We start from the raw sequence: 23,256 nt of genomic DNA on the forward strand, positions 1-23,256 counted from the left end.
CAGTCAATCTTAGTACCACATTACAGTGAAAAAAAAAACAGAAAAAAAATACCATATCAAATATTTTCCAAACATTGGTTCTATGATGTAAAATAATTTTGTTTCAGAGCATCTATTTCAGTTATTTAAATTTCAGATTATATTAAAGGCTGTATTGGAAGAAATTATTTTAACAAATGTCGATATTTAGCATTCTAAAATATTTTAAAAGAATTGCAAAATAACAATAATCTGTATTTGAACTTATTTTGAAACAGCCTTTTTTTATATCACATGATAATATTATGGTAAATGTACATCATTACATTGTCTACAAGTCCATGTCAGATAAACAAAATGCATAAACAAAGAAATACACACAATACAATGACAAAAATGATTAGTGCAAAATATAAAATTTACAAAAAAAACAAGAAAAAAAAATACTGTGCTTGAGTCTGGGGCAGCGCCTCTGATGAGCAAAGACCTGTTGAATGTGTAGCCTTACACAGCTTAGTCTAGTCTACTGCCCTTTCTACTCCTCTAAACCTTAAAAGTAACCACAAAATTGGTCTCAAATCAATGTTAAAAAAGCCCTGTTGATTCAGAAAACCTCAGAAACAGAGTTATAAAAATGTACTCATACACCTGGAGGTTAGCTAGAGTGTGTGTGTAGGTCAAACACATGGTCATTGAGGATTTGGTTTGACATGTTAGACCTAACACAGAATACTATCGTCATCCTCCATGTGTTTCTTTGGATAAAGACGCTGGTCAGGAGACTTGAGAGAGTAAGATGTCTTAGAGAACAGAAACAGATTCAGACTTTGACCAGTTCTGTCCCATTCTAGAGACTGGCAGTGTCAAGCTAGTTTGCAGCATTCGCTTGATCTGACCTTTGTGTCATTGGTCATTGTAAATCCAAGCATCTCCTGAGTTGATGATGAGCATGTTGTGTGAATATCAGCAGAAAGCTAACTTTACTTTGAACTTAGAGCTTACAGAACAGGGTCTTTAACTGGTCAGATTCCAGCCGACTGATATCAGTCTCATAAGACTGCAGGTGTGCTGATTCTCTGGAACAAGGGTTTTAACTCGGTGTCATGTGCTAAAAGCATGCAACAAGATATTTGATTTGTTGCTCATCTTCCGTAGCCCTGCCACTGCACACACACTCTTAAAAAGAAGGTTCTTTTTAGGCATTGACGGTTCCATTAAGAACCTTTAAAATCCATGGAATATTTCCATTGAACAAAACAGTCTTTATAGTGGAAAAAGATTCTTCAGATTATTAAAAATGTTCTTCACTCTAGGAAAAAAAATGGTTCTTTTAAGAACTGATCACTGAAAGGTTCTTTGGAAACCCAAAATTGTTCTTCTATTGCATCACTGTGAAAACACCCTATTAGGAAGCATTTTTACAGAGTGTGCAGTGGTTGTTAAGGCAATGCCATGCGTTTACTACGGTGTTCTTGGTGCTTGCTTTCTGGCCCAATTCAAAAAAAGAAAAAGAAAAGCCCACTCCCATGTCTCTTACGTTTTTATAAACTAAATGTCTTTAAAAAGTAATACATCTCCTAAACAAGCCGTACAATTTAAGGGGTCATTCATGTCCATCACAAAAGTGTAAAACACAGAGGTATGGGGTTATTCAGATCACTAACACTAATGCCGGGAACACACTGCATGATTTTGCACGACTAGCTGGATTGCTGTTCAGTCTAGTTGCTGTTGTGTGCACACGACACGACAGAGGTTCACTCATTACACAACCTTTCAGGTGACAACTCTGGTCTACGAACTACATTTCACAACTGAACCCTCGCGAGAAGTGATACAGGAAATAATGTAAGGCCGCCTGTGAGACAGTTCTCGCGCCAGCCTGGATCTCTTCCTGTTAGAAACTGCAGCCCACAAGAAGCTTGCGATACAAGTTGTCTGTATGCTGGTTTGCAGTAAAAAAAGAAAATAAACCTGAACAGACAATGGTGGCTTGCAGAAGCCATGCGTGTTCCGTTGCAACTTTTTGACTCCTCCCCCTGAACTTCCCGCTGCCCTGTATCTTACTCTCTCTCATTGGCTATAGGTTATCGCTGATGTCATTTCCAGTCAAAACAGATTTCACACCGCAGGACGCAGGACATGATGCAGTTTCGGGCATTTGTCATTGATTTCCACAAAACTGTCGGTGAGTGAAAATCGGTGCTAAAATCGTTTAGTAAGTATGAACCCCTGCATGTATGAGCAACAGTAAGCAAACATCACTCAATACACCAATGATCTGCAATATGGGTTGATGCTGCGCACATCACTTGTCAATGTGGACACACAAATTACTTGTCGCTGGAAACTGATTACATAGTTTCTGGTTATGACAGAGTGTAAGACAAAAACTATGATTCATTTGATTTCTCATGACACAGGCTGAACATACAGGACAATTTGGAATGAAAAGGAAACATGTTTGTCTGAAAAGCATAAAAAAGACATAATTCACTTTAAACACTGAATGTCTGGCGTTTCTGTGCAAAATGATAGCTCAGCAGTCCACCAGAGTCAGTCTAGGTCCCTGTCAGCCGCGGCACTCTCTTCTTCTCGTCTCTGTCCTCCGGGAACGGCCCTTCAGAGGGCACTGGGGTGGAGCAGGAGGAGGGCACGGGCCCCGTCAGGGTCAGACTCTCCATGGAGTCGGCGTTGAGGAGGCGCTGGTTCTCATGCTGGGGGCAGATCACGTAGCGGTTGGGGTGGTGGACTTCTACAGTGGCCACTGAGCCCGAACCCTTCAGGGCCCCGAGAGCACACGGGACCCCCATTATGGGGTCCCAGCCCCCCATGGCCCCCAGTTCTCTGGAGGTCTCCTCCATATTGACATAGAGTATCTCATCTGGGTCTTGGCTTGGAAGATCTTCCAGGACCTTCTCGAGCTCGCAGCACATGATCTCGAAGCTCGGCCTGTCCTTCGGGCTCAGCAGCCAGCAGGAAAACATCAGGGAATAGCTGTGAAAACACACAGATGGCAAGAATGTCAAGCACTGCTTGTCTCATGATTGGTTGTGATGTTGTGATGTTTTTCACACAAAAAACAACAGTCTTTTCTTCACACAATGCTCTGGTTTGGCTGTAATACAGACACGTGTAGGGCTGGGAATCCAGAGCCGGATTTTATTCAGTACCGTTTCCAGGTTTTTAAATAACATACTGGATAGGACACCATACTAAAATACAGATGGTGTTACTTGCACTTCTATTCAGTAGTGCCACAAAAGAAAAAGATTTTGAGTTTGCAGTCTGAATGGCTGACCACTGGTAAAAGTGTTTAATATCTCTATTATCAAATAAATAAATAAATTATCAAATAACAAATATTGTCAAATAAATAACAAAAGCCTTTTCTTTGTTGCTGTTTCAGTGACACAGCAATAACCATCACATGACAATCACATCAGTCAAAGTTTTGTTGATTCTAGCACTGCATTGGTTCCTTCTATACGCATTCATAACCCAGCAGTGCTACTTCCTTTAAAGCAAAGCTTAAGCTGAGGATGAATGTAGTGTTAACCAGAGGTTAAATATATGTTAAGCCAGGTCCAAGCACAGTGTGAAAAGCCATGCAGGTTTTTGAAAGGCAAACTCACATGCTGTCGAGGCAGTCTGGAGGCTGTTTCAGACGGTTGCCCTGCCTCAGATAATCATAGATTTCACTGTTTTCCACTCCAGGGTACGGTGTCTGACCTCGAGTCGCGATCTCCCACATTGTCACTCCAAATGACCACTGCAGGACAGACAAATGCACCTTCATGAACGATATGAACGCTGAGAAAGAGAGCAGTAAATGATACTCACTACTGTAAAACAATAGATTTAGTTTCAGAGGTCTAACAAGTTATTACATTTTGATAGCTTTGGAATAATGTGCACCGATGCATCATTCTCAATAAGACCAGGCACATGTATTTTAATGTCAATTATGAATCTCTCTGTACATTGTAAATATTTTTTAATGCTCTAGTGTGAATAGGGATCAGAAACACGTCCGCTGCTACGCTTGTTCTAGCTCTGGAATGCTATGAATCGGTTCTTTATCATTCTGTTTATCAAATCGAGGATGAATTACCACGTCACTCTTAGTAGTGTACACTCTGTCCGCCAGACTCTCGATGGCGATCCACTTGACAGGCATCTTAGAGATGCGCCCTTGTCTGTAGTAGTCTCCATTATAGATCTTCTTAGACAAGCCAAAGTCAGCCACACACACATTCATGTTCTCATTTAACCTGGTTACCAGAGATCAAATAAAACACTCAAATCAATATAGTATGGAGATTTCTGTAGTAAGCAGCAGTGTACGAAGCACATGAGCTGTGTGTTTGTTTCCATCAGCACTCACATGCAGTTTCGAGCTGCCAGGTCTCTGTGAATGAAGTTTTTTCTGCTCAGGTACTCCATTCCTCTGGCGATATCTGTCATGAACTTCACCAGCATCTGAGAGGGCAGATACTACACGAAGGAGACAGAGATAATCCAAATATTTAAAACATCCATTATTTTTTTCAATGTAATGTAACATTAGTCAGTGAATGTTTTTTTTCTTGTTCTTGTGTTCTTGCTTTGACAGATAGGTGGAGCCAGAGACTTTCCCAGATTCTGCTCTGACCACAGACAATAACAGAAATCATAGACCAGTGGGCTTTTAAAAACACTTCTGCGGTACAACATGTTCCTGAGAGAATGCACTGTGCCTGATGTCTGTGCTTTAGAGGAACTTCATTTATGATTACAAAGGAGTTTCACAACTCTGACCATGAGGATGTGCATCTAGCCACAAAACAAACCAGTCATCAATTAGATCTTGACAGAGTCATTCACTGCGATTGCATCAGAGAAAACGGCCTTGCTTTCCTCCAGTGTTTACATTCAGCAGTGATGGTGTAATGTTTGTGAAAAAGACTTCTTTTAGAGAGAAATGCTGGTGCCAGATAGGACAAGCTGTGTCTGTATGAGCCACTGTTTCAAATTTGTGCATAACATCCAAAATATTAAACTTTTTTTTCACAGTTAGATTCAGATTTTTTTTTTTATTCAGATTTTTTTTTTCAGATAAATACATTATTATTTAAAGGAATTGTTCACCCAAAAACAACATTTACTCACATTGATGTGGTTCCAACATATTTATTTCTTTATTTAGTTAGTATGAACATTTTTATTTATGTTTTCATTTTATGAAAAAGAGCATGATCATGAACATCTTTTCTGAAAGAAAGTCACACAGGTTTGGAATGACATGAGGGTGAGCAAATGATTACAGACCTTTCATTTCCAGGTGAACTGCCTCTCTTTTAATCTCTTAATCGATGCTAAAGCACTCTTCTGATCTACATCTTAATGCAGTTTGCCATATATCGTTTTTATTTGCCCGATCCCCTCAGAGCTTTTCAGTGCACTCACCACAGGTGTGTCTCCGAGTCTGGAGTACAGCAGGTAGCTGTGGAGGTCGCCGTGCTTCATGTAGGGAAGAATGACGACAGGAGACGGATAGCCTTCACTCTCCACCGTCTGCAGACACACACCTGTCACACAACACAAACCATCATGCTCATCCAGCCTGTCTCACACTAGTTCTTACTGAATAATCTGTTTTACTCTGAAGATATAATTCATGTGAAGAGGCACGGGTCAAAATTGCTGATGTCTGTTTTTATTCTGAGCTCATTCAAGTCTGCTGCAACTTCTTTCATGTCCTTATTTCTGTGATTAAAATATTCTCAGCTACTGAATACGATGCACTTCAATAATTATGTGTATTAATATACTGTCTTAATGTGTTTCCTGAAGTGTTAGACCATGTGACTGGCCTCCTGTTACTGTATTTGTCGAGATGGAGGAGGAATTCATGTTAATGAAAGTAAAACTTTCTTGTCATTTTTTTTGCTGGGAGACTGAAAGAGTGAACATATTTACCAAGAAGCCGCATGACGTTCTGATGATCGAACTCCTTCATGCATGCCGCCTCTCTCAGGAAATCTTCCATTTCAGTGCGAGTGCAGATAGCGACTGAGCAAAACACAGCAGGAGGATGAGGTTAGTCTTATGAGAATGATCACAGGTGTTTTCAGAGACGCTGCAGTCGCTTTTGACTCACTTTTCATGGTCTTCACTGCCACTTTGAGCACAGAGTCCTCCTGAGTGAGCGAACCCTCCATCACAGAGCCGAACTCACCTACACACACACACACACACGCACGCACAGACACACACACACACACACACACACACACACACACATCCCGTTCAGTCCAGACAATACAGCACGCGGTTCCCTACGGCAGTTACGTAACGCTCACCTTCTCCAAGTGTTTTTCCCAGCGTTAGCTTGTGTCTGTCCACCATTACGTCCTGCAGCTTTTGCTTGAGCTCATCGCTGATCCCCAGAGAGTTCACTGAGAAAAGAACGAGCCATCTGAGAGATCAGCATCCGATTTCAAAGCTGCTTTGAGTGTTTTCAACAACATGTGAAAAAAACAATAGATTCTTTAGAGAGAAACCTGGTTTTGACACTGACACAATGCTGTTTCCTCTCTGTACTGTAATATGATCATCAAGTGACACAATCAACCAAAGTCAGCTGAGAGTTAAAGGTGATACCTTGCTGACGCTGAATACACAATGATTTTTATGTTTACACTCGCTTTATTTTAAGTGTCTGCAAGTTTACATGAACTTGCTTATCATGTGTTATGTACATGTAAATCTGAACCTTTTTGAAGAGACAATTGTCTCTTTTATTTCTATTCAGATCACAAAATGAGAGGTACTATTGGAATGATATTTAGGACACAATTCAAAAGGAATTGCAAATTGTATTTGCCAACCAGAAAAAAGAAGCAAAAAGAAAACTGCTGTGAAAATTGTATTTGCAATTGCGTTTTCAATTTTGGACGCATACATTGTGACATAATCCAAATCCAATTGCAAATTGCGCATTTGTGTTTCCATTTTCTTTTCCATTTATGTAATATGTCTGCCAAATTTTAAATGGAAATGCAAAGTCCATTTGCAATTGCATTTCCAAAGTCTTACGAGTTATGATTCTGTCTTTTTGGAACAGCAATAGAAAATCACCATTTGGTGTTTCACTTTCTCCGCGTCCTCCAACCCGCACAAAATTCAATGGAATCACAATCCCCTTCGCACTTGCATTTCCAATGCGTATCACAGTCAGCTGTCAATCAGTCTCGAGGGCGGGGTTTAGTGATCTAGGGGGAAGGTATGCCACGCGTTTACTGGTGGAAAACAAAGCTCCATTTTCATTTTTATTCAATCCACAATCCAAGAGATCAGAAAAAAAAAATCACATTCAATCGCAGCTCATGTTCAATTTGTAGGAAGATGCTCTGAATTCTGCTTCATTTTTCTGCAACATTTTTTATTCATAAACTATATTTGTATCTAATTGACATAATAAATTATCAGACAATTTCGAGTCGCACACAGGACGAGAAGTGCAGAGCAACTCACAGGTATCACACACTAGCGCTGTGTTCAAACATCTAATCACAAAACAGGCAAAAGTTCACTTCAAATATGAACAAAGTGGTGTTTATGAGTTTGGTGTTTGACAAAACAGAGCAAATCGAAAGAAAAAGTGTGATCCATGTTATAGCTCTTTATATAAACATACAGACTTTATTCAAGCCACAGATAAACATTTTTCTTAAAAATGCACAATACACGATCAGTCATTATGAACATTAACAGTAATTTAGGACAAATATAATGTGATTTAATGCAAAACGATTGCCGCGGACGGTGTGCATATAGGCCTACTCATAGAAAACAGTTTGTTTAAATTTTAAAGAGGTGTACAGCGCTGCGCTTCCTTCAGTTGCGAGGTTTCACAGATCGATCTTCATTTCTTCTTGACATTGCTTGCAAACACAGCAGTCTTCTTTTGGTTTCTTTTGTTTGAAGGTGATAAATATTTAGTTCCAAGTTTTTGTCTTTGTTTGAAGTGGAAAAAAAAAAGATTTACAACTTTTTTTGTTGCTAAAACAGACACATTCATTGGATATTTCTCGCCATTTTCCTCATAGGACTGAATAAAAATGAAAATGAACTAGTAAACACGTGGCATACATTCCCAATAGATCACTAAACCCTGCCCTCGAGACTGATTGACAGCTGACTGTGATACGCATTGGAAATGCAAGTGCGAAGGGGATTGTGATTCCATTGAATTTTGTGCGGGTTGGAGGACGCGGAGAAAGTGAAACACCAAATGGTGATTTTCTATTGCTGTTCCAAAAAGACAGAATCATAACTCGCAAGACATTGGAAATGTAATTACAAATGGACTTTGCATTTCCATTTAAAATTTGCCAGACATATTACATAAATGGAAAAGAAAATGGAAACACAAATGCGCAATTTGCAATTGGATTTGGATTATGTCACAATGTATGCGTCCACAAATTGAAAACGCAATTGCAAATACAATTTGCAATTCCTTTAGTATATTATTGTGTAATATAATTTCATAAGGTACATTATAAAACGGATAGTTCCGGTCCTTGATTCTGATTGGTTCGAAGCTGTTGTAAATTACTCTACAAACATACACCTTTGTTTACTTCTGTGTGTTGCTCGGCAACCACTTTGTTTGAACCACAACTGTTTCTGAGGAGCTACATTGTTTGGTGGAAGAATACTGTTTTTATTAATATCATTACACTTTATTTGCTCTGTTTTATTCTGTGAAACCTTACTACGTATATGGAATAACCATTTTATAAAAGCAATAAGCCCCGTGAAGCCGTGGTTTACAGTGAATTTATAACAGCTAAGAGGGTTTTAGACTCTGCTTCGCGTCGTACCTAACAACGCCCCTTAGCTGTTCACTGTAAATTCACTGTAAACCACGGCTTCTTGGCTTATTGCTTTATTTGAAAACAACTGAAAGTCACATTTCTTTTATGAGAATGAATTTCACTCACAGAGAATGTCCGTGTCAAAGTCAAGATTTAACAGAATTTTTTTTTTTTGCTTAATATTATAATAATAATATTAAACAAAATAATAATAATGGGACAATATTCTCGTGGTCTGAGTTCTCAAAAATGTGATATCCTTGTGCATAAAATGAACCCAATTAACAATAAAATGAACCAAAGGCAGAAGAGCATGTGCGCTAAAAATCAAGCCTCACCCTTGAGTTTTCCTAATTCAATATTCTGTTTCACTCTGAAACACAATATGGAAATAGTTAATTTGTTCTTGAGTTTTGTACATATAATGTTCATATAATCTCAAGTGTGATGAAAGTGAACCAATTTGGCCTGCATGGAGTAATGAAAGAATGACAGAAGAGCTGTGATGATTGTGACACAAGCAGCTGTTTATATTTTCACTGACATGAGATGAACTAGCTCTTCCCAATAACCTCTATCTGAAGAACGCCACTGACGCTCCTGAAGCATGAACTCAGTAGAGGAAGTGCAAACTTTGTTTAGCAGCAGTGTGTCAAAACACCATATGATTTTTAAAATGTTGCAAGATTGTTTTGTTCTTCGAATGAACCCAGATGGGAATCAAGACAGAAGGTGGGATAGAAAGAGAGAGAGTGCATAAAAAAGAAAAACAGAAAAAAGGGCTTGTTATGGGCTTGTCCAGATGACATAAACCCTCCAACCTTTACTAGTGCTCAAAACAAGCTCACGCTTTCATGACTGTCCTCAACCGCTATCTCACAACACACGACGTCAGGCTTAACTGGAAGGTTCTGGATCAGAAACCAAATGAAATGCAGACCTTGAGATGGTGCAGACGTTCATGACAGCAGTGAGATATGCATGAGAGTTGCAGTCAAGATTTGTATCCACTGGAGTTCGGCATGAAACACGACTCCTTTACTCTGAACTCATTCTCAGGTCACGGGTGTATCAAAGATCAGAAAAACAAATCAAATGCACTTGAATGTCTATTCCTGATGTTAAAGCAATATTTCAGGTTCAGAGCAAGTTAAAGGGGAAGTGAAGCAGTCAGATAAGTTTACATTATTTAGTAAACTGATTTCCACTTTAATTAAAAAATACATAACAAACACAATTAATGTAACCGTTTTAAAGAAAAAAGGATGTTTTGTTATTGCTTTTGGAGCACGGGCGCACAGACGTCACGGGGATGGTTCTCTCCGTTGGCCAGTGAAGAAATATAAGCATTTCTTTACTGTTTGAATGCACAAATGTGCTTGGTTTTCACCATAATTGCATGAATATCGAACACCAAGGTGTCTAAATCACAAAGTTTTGATCATGGTATCCCAAACATTGTTCTCATAACACGAGGTGCAACGTGATGTAAACAAAAAATGCTTCATATATAATTCATGTGGCATCTTTATTGATATGGCAGTCCTTTCAGACATATTTGCATTACACTGGCTCGTTCACCAGTCGTGGTATGTAAGATATTTTATGTTCACCTGTGAATACAATATGCTTACCTGCTGTAACTAATCACCTATCTGAATGATCGGCTTCCTCAAGTTTATCATTCTAACATTATTATTTTAAAGTTGATCATTGTTTTAATCCTTGCCAATGTAAACATTAAAGTGTTTTAAGCCATTCAAGCGCAAGACAGTGCTAAAGAGATTTCAATGCGGTACTCGCATGCTGCTGATACATCACATGAACGCACACAAAAACCGCAGCTCGGACAGCATATGCGAGTACCAAATTGAGTTATCTTTCTTGTCTTCTTGAGCAAATGCACACAAAATGTTGACTGAATGGCTGTCTTGACGAGTCTCCACGGAAACACGCTCTTCACCCCAAACCAGCGTGTTCACATCTTCTTCCACCCATAACGCTAGTACTGCTCGGTCTCCTCGCCGTATCGGCTCATATGCATAAGCAATTGATTTATTATGGACTCAACAGTCCTTTTAAGTTTGTCTTCCTCAATTTCAAAACAAGCATGTGTTCAAACAGTAAAGAAATGCTTATATTTCTTCACTGGCCAACAGAGAACCGTCTCTGTGACGTCACACGTGGTGATACTGCAAGATGGCTGCACCCTTGCTCCAAAAGCGATAATAAAACATCCTTTTTTTCTTTAAAACGGTTACATTAATTGTGTTTGTTATATATATATTTTTAATTAAAGTGGAAATCAGTTTACTAAATAATGTAAACTTGACTGACTGCTTCACTTCCACTTTAAGCTCAACTGCATTAACGGCATAATGTTGATTATGACAAAAATTTATTTTTACAGTTTTTCTTGATTGCTAAAACACTATAACCAGGCTTTTGAACTAAAATTTCAAAACCATAACGCCATTTTTCAAAAAGCACACCCATTTTGCTGAACTATAAACACTATTCCCCTGCTTTAACACATGAGTCAGATTTGGTGAACTGTTACTGCAAAACTCTACACACAAATCCCTACATTTCTCAGTGCTTACACCATGTGGTCATTTAGAAAGCACTAGCATTCAATACTGTTCACTCAAGTCAGCACAGCTTGAGCTCAATTAGTAAACAATTACCCAGGTGAAAACTCTTTTGACTCAGGAGTCAAAATTGAACACACATCAATCAGATCCTTCAATAAATAGATAAAAGGGCCCGAATCAGTTCACTGAGCTTTGGAAATGTGAAAAGGTTTTTGAGGGGGAGAACCACAAGAAACATAACTTACCAGTTTTGGATATATTGTTTTGAATTTATTGCACCAGTGTGTCATGGTATTTCAAATTAACCACGCCCCGCTTGCAATCACGGTCTATAAATTCAGGTGCGATGTAGCTGGCGCTTTCTCTTTTGCTGACTAGTGACAAGTACTCCCCGAGTGACCACGCCGTGTGGCGTGTTGACTTAATTCAAAGAACTAGGTTACCTACGTAACCCCTCGCTTTATTTCATCTCAGTCAACACGCCACAGTATGGGTGAACTGTGTACCAGATAAGGTCAGGAGGGGAGAAAAACCTAAGCGGGGCAATAAACTCAAGGAAACCAATTCATGCTAACAGAACATTTATTAGTTTTCCTGTCATTTACAGTTAAATCAGCGGGTTCACCAGATCATGTATTTTTCCGCTGTTTGCAGGACAGTTGATGAGACTGTCGTAGCAACATCCAGACGATAGAATTTGGCAAATGTCAATGACCAACCAGCTGCTTCACACACATCCTCCAGAGAGGCCCCTCTAAACAATGCCCAGGAGGCAGCCACTCCTCTTGTAGAGTGGGCCACGACTCCATTTGGAGGAGGCATCCCTGCTCTGTGATAGGCTAGCTCTATCAGCCTGACCACCCATTTTGCCAGCCTCTGCTTGGACACCGCCTGGCCTTGCACAGAGTCTCCATAACAGACAAACAGCTGATCGGTATGTCTTATCTGTTGTGTGCAAGAAATGTATCTTCTCAGTGCCCTGACTGGACAGATTAGATGCAGTCTGGCTGATTCCGTTGAATTGTGAGGAGGTGGATGGAAAGGTTCTAGCACCAAGGGCCTGGAAACAAAGGAACGGGGCAGAACTTTTGGCAGAAATGAGGGGTTTGGAAGAAGTGAAATAGATGAGCCTTCTTCTCCTAATCTTAAACACGAAGGGTGCACAGAGAAGACATGAATTTCACTCACTTTCTTAAACTTAAGAAACAGACAAAAGAAATACAGTCTTCAATGTGAGAAATTCCATCCCTATTTCATGTAACGTTTCAAAAGGAGGTTCTGTCAGAGCCTTCAAGACAATACCAAGATCCCAAGCGGGAATTAGCCGAGCTTGAGATGGACACAGTCTGCGAGCCCCCTTCAGATAATGCCTGACAAGAGGTTGAAACCCAACTGTGTAACCTCCATAGCCTACATGATAATCAGATATAGCAGCTACATACAATCAAGGTTCTGTTACTCCAGTCTCCAGCAGGAATTGGAGAAATGACAGGATTGAATCCAGTTCACATGAAAATGGGTCTATCTCCATGGACTGACAGCATCTAGAAAACCTCTCCCATCTAGAAGCATAAAGCCGCCTTGTAGACGGGGCTTTGGCTGCCTGCAAAGTGGTTAGAACTGCTTCTCCAAGATTTCTGGCTGATTCCCGTCTTGTGGCCAGACGTGTAACCTGTACTTCCCTGGATTTCGGTGGGAGATCTGACTCTGGGCCTGAGACAGCATGTCCTGTCTGACTGGGATACACCATGGTGACCCTCCCAGCAAAGCGATTAAATCTGGCATCCATGACTGTTGAGGCCAATCTGCAGCCACCAGCAGGACTTTGGCCTTCAAAATTCTCACCTTGGCTAAGACTGCAGGCAGACGTGGGAGAAGAGGAAATGCATACAGGAGTACTGGGGGCCATTCGTTTGCCAAAGCATCCACCCCTAGGTGCCCTCTGGGGCCCAACATTGAATACCAAAGGGGACAGTGTGTGGTTTCCTGTGTGGCAAAAAGATCTACTTTGGCCTTCCCGAAATGAAGCCAGATGGCCTGTACCACTGCTGGATGAAGTCACCATTCTCCTGGCCTGGGACCCCCCCCTTGACAAGAGGTCGGCTGCTATGTTGTCCTCTCCCGGCAAGTGTACAGCCCTCAGGGACACCCCTCGAACATGTGCCCATAACAGGAGATCCCGGGCTTTCCTGTGTAGGGATATTGAACGTACTCCACCCTGGTGATTTATGTATGACACGACTGTTGTTCTGTCTGAACGAACAATCACCTGCTTCTCCTGAAGCTGAGGAAGAAAATGGATCAAGGCCCGAAATACTGCCTCCAGCTCCAAGAGGTTTATGTGTGCTCCTATCCACGAGGCATCCCATTTTCCCTCTACTGGATTGCCTCGCCAGACAGCACCCCAGCCTGCCTGTGAGGCATCTGTTGTTACGGTCTCCCTTGAACAAAACAGGCACAGCTTGACTCCCTCCTTCAGGCCTGGAGTTGAGAGCCACCACTTGACAGCTGGAAGACAATCCATGTCTCTTTGAATCAGTCGCTGTCCATTCTCGTATGGACTCACTTTGTACTTTGCTAACCATCGCTGTAATGGGCGCATGTGAAGCAACCCCAATGGCACCACCTGACTGGCTGCCGCCATTAGGCCAAGCAGTCTCCGACCCGACCTCGCTGTAGCTTGCTCCTTTTTGAGGAACTCGGACAGGCACTCCTTCAACACTGACTGCCTCTGTGGAGTCAGAGATGCTCTCATTATAATCGAATTCAAACTCAAGCCTAGGTATGTCACTACCCTTGTGGGAGTGAGACAACTCTTTTTGCTGTTCAGAGTCAGCCCCAATTTCTTCAAGTGGGCTAGGACCACCTTTGTGTTGCTCCTGGCCTGCTGCTCTGTAGGAGAGCCAATTACCCAATCGTCCAGGTAATTGGCAATACGTAGGCCCTGATGACGAAGAGGAATGAGTGCCGCATCCATACATTTGGTGAAGGTGCGGGGAGCCAATGACAGACCGAAGGGGAGAACATTGTACTCATAAGCGTTGCCCTGAAAGTAGAACCTTAGGTACTTCCTCTGGTCCTTGTGAATTGGGATGTGGAAATAGGCGTCTTGGAGATCCACTGTTGTGAACCAATCCCCTTGTCTGATGAAGGTTAAAAGGGTTGACAGACAAAGCATACGGAAGGGCAGTCGCTTTAAATGATGATTGAACTTCCTGAGATTCAGGATGGGCCGAAGACCCCCATCTTTCTTTGGAATCAGGAAATAGGTTGAATAAAACCCCTGCCCTATCGAACCTGAGGGCAGGCGTGTTATTGCTCCTTTTCCTAAAAGAACTGAGACTTCGTCTTTCAGAGACCTGCACTGTGTCTCTTCTCTCAAAACAGTAGGAACAATCCCTTGAAATTGGGGTGGCTTGTATTTGAATTGGTGCCTGTATCCAAACTCCAAAGTGCTCAGCACCCATGGACATTGAGTGCATTGGCGCCAGTGGAAGAGATGTTGACTGGAAAAACGTGGGGCCGGAGGATGATAACCATCAGTAACGGTTTCTCCCTCCTGCTTGCATGTGTGTTGGAAGACTCTGCCTGTCGTGTCCTACGAAAGGACTGCTGGACTCCTTGGCTTGATCTTATGGGTGCCCCTTGGGCAGCAGACCGGCGCTGACCTACGAAGGCCTGGTTTGGTGATTCTGTCCGAGCCCAATTTCTGCTCCCAGCTGATATGTGTTGCCCACGAGTAGTTGGTGCTCTAACCACTGATCGAGTCAGTTCTCTTGTTCTACGAGACTGCTCCAAGGTTGCTTCTGCATAGGGTCCAAAGACCTCCCCAGGCACTAATGGAGCTGCAATGACTGCCATGCAGTCTTGATCTAACAAATTAGCTTGAGATAGCCATACCTGATGGCGTGCTTGAACCATATTGGCCAAGGATTGCCCCAGGGCTTGGGCGTGCACACTTGTTCCTCGGATCAGCATATCAACCACTTGCAATGTTTCTGGGATGTTTTCCTCCTCTGTCAAAGTGGAGGACAAATCCTGCAGCAGACCCTCTAAATAAACCAAGAGGAGAGAGTTTGTGCATGCAAGTCTTGCCGACAAGGCCGAGGCCTGATAGGCTTTCCGCAGCTGACTGTCAATTATTCTACCATGCTTGTTAGGGTGTGTAGCATCTCTTCCAGTCCTGGCCATAGCCCCAGTCAACATAGCAAACGTGGGTCCGATCTGAGGAGCTGAAGCAAGCCCATAAGTTACTGCCCCTGCCAGATTGCCCAGCTGTGTCCTAGGGAGGGCCGTAGAACTAGGGGCCTTCCAGGAAGACTGTAACTCCGTTATAAAATCAGGAAGTATTGGCAACCCCTCTGTTTTACGACGCTGAGGGCCTCTATCAAACACTGAGGTTGATGTTGAAGCAGCCTGGGAAGGCAGTTTTGCACGCTCAGCAGCTCTGGAAATCACGTCAAAGTGGAGGACAAATCCTGCAGCAGACCCTCTAAATAAACCAAGAGGAGAGAGTTTGTGCATGCAAGTCTTGCCGACAAGGCAGAGGCATGATAGGCTTTCCGCAGCTGACTGTCAATTATTCTGCCATGCTTGTTAGGGTTTGTAGCATCTCTTTCAGTCCTGGCCATAGCCCTAGTCAACATAGCAAATGTGGGTCTGATCTGAGGAGCTGTAGCAAGCCCATAAGTTGCTGCCCCTACCAGGTTGCCCAGCTGTGTCCTAGGGAGGGCCGTAGAACTAGGGGCCTTCCAGGAAGACTGCAACTCCGTTATAAAACCGGGAAGTATTGGCAACCCCTCTGTTTTACGATGCTGAGGGCCTCTATCAAACACTGAGGTTGATGTTGAAGCAGCCTGGGAAGGTAGGGATGAGCATCTCCATAACTGAGGCCGATGCGATACGCATCTCGATGCATAGCCAACGATACGATACATTGACGATACATATGAAGTAGCTAGCGATGCGATGCAAGTAATTTAACTTATGTGTCTTCTGACTTCTAATGCCTCGAGGCCTGTTTCATAAAACAAGTTTACCAAATAGGCCAGTCTTATTTCAGTTAGTCTGACTGACTGTCAAATGATTTGGTCCAATAAAACAAATTTAACAAAGATCAAAATCAGTCACTTATGCTGGAAAGCTAACCTGGTCCAGGGCAGGCAAACTGTCAGACTAAGCTGAGCTCCTCTAACACTGAACAATAGGAATGCAATGATATTACCACTGACTCTCTCACATACTATCATAGCCATGCAGCCTTTTTCTCTGGTTTTATGACAGCTGTACCTTTTATAGTTAGAATAGATAGCATTAGAACTTTACAATCTAACATCGCTCTTTAAAGCATTAAAATCACTAAACTAAAAGTTAAAATCACTAAATTAAAACTACATTTTAACTGCTATAAGACACATTAACACACATTAAGTAGTAATTAAGTAGTAAGCTTAGTAATTAGAACTGTATTAGCTTACATTTTATTTACCCATTACAATAGTCCTTTTACAGTTACTGCTATCATAAGAATACATCTATATGTAGGTTTAAAATTCTACAAAAGGCACATTTAATGTCCAACAACGAATATTTTAGCAAAATGCATATTTGACTCAGAATTATTGCGCTCCGTCTGTTTAGCCTGCATGTGCGCAGCAGCACTCTTTCACTCGCGTATGCCTCGCCCACTCCTGACAGCAAGCAAAATGGATATATTTGCATGACTTTTTAACATTTACAGAGGAAAAATATACTTGTGGCATGTCAGTTATGCACTGAGGAAAACACAACGTCTCAAATGCATTAAACAACACAAATATATTCGCTGTTTGCCATGGTGGATCGATTTGATCCATGATCGACATTAAGGGCTGCTTAAGATTATGCACAAATTAGTGAGATTGTGTGAATTTAATTTGTCGTTAATGGAACAGCTTTAGCCCCGATTGATTTGTTAGGTTATTTCAAGTCAGATTTTGGACTTTAATCCTCGCTTTTCCTCAGGTAGTAGTGTAGTGTAGTGGTGTTGTGATGCGTCATATTCAACCGCAGCGGTGATATGAGAATGCGCTTGAGAAACAGTTTCTCGAGGAGAAATCAATCTACATATAAAATATTGGTCACAGATTATTGGTCACTTTCTAAACAATAAAAGTGTAGACATACACTAGTAATTATATAGAAATAAATCGGTTTTTACCGATGCAAATATGTTAGAAACGATGTATCGCGATACAAATGCCAACTTGTATCCGATGCACACTTTTTAAATCGATGCATCGCATCGTTAACTTTTTTTGCCGATGCACCGAGCGAATCGGGGAATCTTCCCATCCCTATGGGAAGGTAGTTTTGCACGCTCAGCTGCTCTGGAAATCACTGCTTTATCTGAAGGGTCCAGTGCAATAGCCTCTGAGGCCTCAGAAGCACTATCCCCTGTTTGTGACTCAGAGATGTCCTCTGCTTCTGAAGGCACATCATTTTCATCCCTTCCAAACACTTCAGACGCTGCCACTGAAAGCTCATCAGGGTGGCGGCATGGACGTTTTGATAATGGCACCCCCAAGTCTTGAGGTTCTGCCACCCATTGCTGAGCCACTAACAACGTGTTCAGGGTCTCCTGCATACCTTGCATTTGCTTCTGAAGCTGACCAATGTCCCCTTCTACATGCTTGCGTTTACGAGCTTGTTTACGTCTGACACCCTCTTCCTGAGGATCCCGTTCAGACCGAAGTGGATCTTTGCCTGCAGGCATCTCATAGGGTAAACCAGTGGTGTTCTCCTCTTGCATCATAAAAGAAGGAAACTTAAATCAGTTAGATAGCTTTCGTCTCCAGAGACGAAGAGGCCTCTTTGTCTGAATTACAATAAAACTCCCACGCTGTGATCACAAACAGCTCTCCTCTACTCGGTAACTTTCACCCTTACAGGTGAAGAGGCCCCTCTTTGGCTGTTTGTTATGAAATGCCTATAAAATATATATATATAAATACAATTATTAATATAAATATAAATATATAAATATAAATATACTCACCTTACATTTTGTAAGTGAAACACGCACACAACCATGGTAGCTTTCACCCTCACGGGCGAAGAGGCTCCTTTAATCACACAACACACTTGTTTACAAAAAGCACGTGCCAACGCGGCAGTCTAAAGCCTCGCGGATAAAGAGACTCCGGTCAGCCAGATACAACAAAAGAACGCGCAGCGAAATCTTACCATCAAACAACTTTCATCGAGGAGGCAAAAAAAGAGAAAGAGCCGGCTACATCGCACCTGTATTTATAGACCGTGATTGCAAGCGGGGCGTGGTTAATTTGATATACCGTCTCCTGACAGCTCATCCTTAGCGAGGCTGACCCATACTGTGGCGTGTTGACTTAGATGAAATAGAACGAGGGGTTACATAGGTAACCTAGTTCTGTGAATGAAGTCAACACGCCACACGGCGTGGTCACTCAGGGAGCACTTGTCACTAGTCGGCAAAAGAGAAAGCGCCGGCTACATCGCACCTGTATTTATAGACCGTGATTGCAAGCGGGGCGTGGTTAATTTGATATACCGTCTCCTGACAGCTCATCCTTAGCGAGGCTGACCCATACTGTGGCGTGTTGACTTCATTCACAGAACTAGGTTACCTATGTAACCCCTCGTTTCTGCTTTTCAGATAAAAGAGTGGTTTCAGTTTAATATGTTGCAGGTTCATTTATTGGTAATAAATAATTGATAATAAATAATATTGATGATAATAAATCATCACCGAGGCCTGATAGGCTTTCCGCAGCTGACTGTCAATTATTCTACCATGCTTGTTAGGGTGTGTAGCATCTCTTCCAGTCCTGGCCATAGCCCCAGTCAACATAGCAAACGTGGGTCCGATCTGAGGAGCTGAAGCAAGCCCATAAGTTACTGCCCCTGCCAGATTGCCCAGCTGTGTCCTAGGGAGGGCCGTAGAACTAGGGGCCTTCCAGGAAGACTGTAACTCCGTTATAAAATCAGGAAGTATTGGCAACCCCTCTGTTTTACGACGCTGAGGGCCTCTATCAAACACTGAGGTTGATGTTGAAGCAGCCTGGGAAGGCAGTTTTGCACGCTCAGCAGCTCTGGAAATCACTGCTTTATCTGAAGGGTCCAGCGCAATAGCCTCTGAGGCCTCAGAAGCACTATCCCCTGTTTCTGACTCGGAGATATCCTCTGGTTCTGAAGGCAAATAATCTTCATCCCTTCCAAACACTCCAGATGCTGCCACTGAAAGCTCATCAGGGTGGCGGCATGGACGTTTTGACAATGGCACCCCTAAGTCTTGAGGTTCTGCCACCCATTGCTGAGCCACTAACAAAGTGTTTAGGGTCTCCTGCATACCTTGCATTTGCTTCTGAAGTTGACCAATGTCCCCTTCTACATGCTTGCGTTTACGAGCTTGTTTGCGTTTGACACCTTCCTCCTGAGGATCTCGTTCAGACCGAAATGGCTCTTTGCCTGCCGGCATCTCAGAGGGTAAACCAGTGGTGTTCTCCTCTTGCATCATAAAACAAGGAAACTGAAATCAGTTAGATAGCTTTCGTCTCCAGAGACGAAGAGGCCTCTTTGTCTGAATTACAATAAGACTCCCACGCTGTGATCACAAACAGCTCTCTGTAACTTTCACCCTTACAGGTGAAGAGGCCCCTCTTTGGCTGTTTGTTATGAAATGCCTATAAAATATATATATATAAATACAATTATTAATATAAATATAAATATATAAATATAAATATACTCACCTTACATTTTGTAAGTGAAACACGCACACAACCATGGTAGCTTTCACCCTCACGGGCGAAGAGGCTCCTTTAATCACACAACACACTTGTTTACAAAAAGCACGTGCCAACGCAGCAGTTTAAACCCTCATGGAAAAAGAGACTCTGGTCAGCCAGATACAACAAAAGAACCCGCAGCGAAATCTTACCATCAAACAACTTTCATCGAGGAGGCAAAAAAAGAGAAAGAGCCGGCTACATCGCACCTGTATTTATAGACCGTGATTGCAAGCGGGGCGTGGTTAATTTGATATAACGTCTCCTGACAGCTCATCCTTAGCGAGGCTGACCCATACTGTGGCGCGTTGACTGAGATGAAATAGAACTGAGGTTATAATGAGGCACTTCCAATGGAAGTAAATGAGAAAAAAAAAAAAAACTGAAAAAAAAACAGGCATTAAAATACTCACTGATGAAACAGTTTGTGTTAACATCATTTTAGTGTGTGGTTTGGTTCTGTAAGGCACTGCTGTCTTCTGTAGAGCTGCTTTACAGCTGAAACGCATCTTACAGACACTGGAACTGAACTGAACTGAATCAACACTGAACTGACTAATGCTGAATAACAATATTGCTGCCTATAGCTGATTGATTAACTTCACACTGAAATTGATCTGAACTGACTTGAGCTAAATAATGACACTCTTGTCTCTTAGAGCTGCTTTACAGCAGAATTACAGTCTCTATAGTTGAGTTTCTATCAATGATTCTGCTATGGTCCTGTTTATCTCTGTGAAGCTCTAGTATAAAGTGCTATAGAAATAACAGTCACTTGACTTAAAAAAAGTTTTTTTCAAAAGTGGTACTCTCATCTAGGAATTTGTTAAAACGTGTTAAAAGTTTATTCTTATATGTAAAATTGCACATTAAGCCTGATTAATAAATGCTGTAAGAGTGTTATTCATGATTATTTCATGTTAGCTGCATCAGTTTAAAGCATATGGATAGGAGTTTGTTGAGCAATACTGATGCTTAACTTCAGTAGCACTGTATCTAAGAACCTGTAAGACATTATAATACAAGCTGTTTACAACCATGTAAAGTATTAATACCTGCATATTACCAAAGTAATGTGTAATGAGTGTGTGTGGCATTGACAGTATGTGTGTCTGTTTGCTGAGGTTTATTAATTCCAGCTCTGACTTCATGATGATTTACTCAAGCATCTACACCAGCAAGTTTCACAGTGTGTGTGTGTGTGTGTGCGTGGGTGTATGTGTTTGTGTGTGCGTGTGTGTGTGTGTGAGTGTGTGTGTGTGTGTCTGTGTGTGTGTGTGTGTCTGTGTGTGTGTGTGTGTCTGTGTGTGTGTGTGTGTCTGTGTGTGTGTGTGTGTCTGTGTGTGTGTGTGTGTCTGTGTGTGTGTGTGTGTCTGTGTGTGTGTGTGTGTCTGTGTGTGTGTGTGTGTCTGTGTGTGTGTGTGTGTCTGTGTGTGTGTGTGTGTCTGTGTGTGTGTGTGTGTCTGTGTGTGTGTGTGTGTCTGTGTGTGTGTGTGTGTCTGTGTGTGTGTGTGTGTCTGTGTGTGTGTGTGTGTGGCAGTTTTCTGTCAGGTTTTAAAGTCAATACCCATTTCTTGTGAATATGTGAATGTTATCTATTGGTTTCTGTTTCTCTGTAAACTTTTCCCTCTCTCTATCCAGTTTTGTTGCTCCTGCATGTTGAGGCACAATGGTGTCAAAATGTCCCTGTCAGAGACAAATCCACCAGTTTTGAGGGTGAATTGTGTGTATGTTTATGTGTATGTGTGCGTGTGTGTGTGTGTGTGTTTATGTGCATGTGTGAGTGTGTGTGTGTGTGTGTTTATGTGTATGTGTGCGTGTGTGTGTGTGTGTCAATACCCATTTCTTGTGAATATGTGAATGTGTTATCTATTGGTTTCTGTTTCTCTGTAAACTTTTCCCTCTCTCTATCCAGTTTTGTTGCTCCTGCATGTTGAGGCACATTGGTGTCAAAATGTCCCTGTCAGAGACAAATCCACCAGTTTTGAGGGTGAAATGTGATAGCAGGCTATGAGTGCACGCTTATTTCCTTTACAACTCTCAAACAACAGTGAAAACATCTCAAGTGTGCGCAGAAGGGAGTCTGGCTGATCTTCTGTCATGAAATACACTCTTGAGACCATTAACTTGCATATCTATAACTCACATCATGATGAAATGTTGAATTATATGACAGTAAGGGCACTTATTTGCATTTCATGAGAGACATAGCAGTACTTGCAAGACAGCAAAAATTGTGTTAAAGTTTAAGGTAAGTTTAGGCTTTAGTCTTCAGTCTGTGCAAATGAATCACTGCTGTCATGACACTCATGAAGCTGGATGTGAGAATCAACACAACACAACAGCTTCTTTGCATTAAAGGGTTAGTTCACCCAAAAATGAAAATTAGTCCATAAATTACTCACCCTCAAGTTATACTGACGAAAAAAAAAAACTGAATACAAAAAAATTAAAACAGAAAAAATAAAACAGGCTAATTTGGGAAAAATAAAACGGATTTCATAGGGCCCTACAGATATCATGCATCTGAAGCTATAATTTTAATACTAAGCAACAGTGCATATTATATAGGGCATATTTCAATTTTTTTAAATGGCGCTCACTCGTTTTTGTGAAAGACCCAAGAAGGACCTCAAGTTTGTAAATGTGTGAAATTGTATAGGGCCCCATTCCTGTATTTTGCCTGGGGCCCCCAAATCACTAAATCCACCCCTGCCTAGGTGTATATGACTGTCTTCTTTCAGACGAATCCAGTCGGAGTTATATTAAAAATTGTCTTTGATCTTTCAAGCTGTTTCATGGCACTCAGCAGGTTTTGCATGCATCAGTCCGAAAGAAGTTAAATAAAAAGTGCCCATCAATAAAAAAAAAGTGTCTCACACTGCTCCGGGGGGTGAACAAAGTCCTTCTGTAGCGAATCGATGCGTTTTTGTAAGAAAAATATCCATATTCAAAACGTAATAATCACTTTAATGTAGCTTGCGCCAGCAGTTGTACACAGAAGCAGCTCCG

General features: G+C 41.7%; 1 protein-coding gene across 2 annotated transcripts in view; it reads right to left on the minus strand.

The window, feature by feature from the left end:
* Positions 1–1,324: 1,324 nt before the first annotated feature.
* LOC107720462 (tyrosine-protein kinase receptor UFO-like) overlaps positions 1,325–23,256 on the minus strand; it is a 51,987-nt gene continuing 30,055 nt past the window's right edge. For both annotated transcript variants that reach the window (XM_016528183.1, XM_016528182.1), the window contains 8 exons: positions 6,324–6,419; positions 6,122–6,199; positions 5,941–6,033; positions 5,428–5,549; positions 4,367–4,476; positions 4,094–4,253; positions 3,615–3,751; positions 1,325–2,976 (listed from right to left, as the gene is read on the minus strand). In XM_016528183.1, the coding sequence (XP_016383669.1) occupies positions 2,541–2,976; positions 3,615–3,751; positions 4,094–4,253; positions 4,367–4,476; positions 5,428–5,549; positions 5,941–6,033; positions 6,122–6,199; positions 6,324–6,419 (1,232 nt within the window). In that variant the 3' untranslated portion in view covers positions 1,325–2,540. The remainder of the gene's footprint in view (positions 2,977–3,614; positions 3,752–4,093; positions 4,254–4,366; positions 4,477–5,427; positions 5,550–5,940; positions 6,034–6,121; positions 6,200–6,323; positions 6,420–23,256) is intronic.

This window comes from Sinocyclocheilus rhinocerous, unplaced genomic scaffold, assembly GCF_001515625.1.
Source record: "Sinocyclocheilus rhinocerous isolate Xijiao unplaced genomic scaffold, SAMN03320098_v1.1 scaffold601, whole genome shotgun sequence".
In the NCBI taxonomy this organism is placed as follows: domain Eukaryota; kingdom Metazoa; phylum Chordata; class Actinopteri; order Cypriniformes; family Cyprinidae; genus Sinocyclocheilus; species Sinocyclocheilus rhinocerous.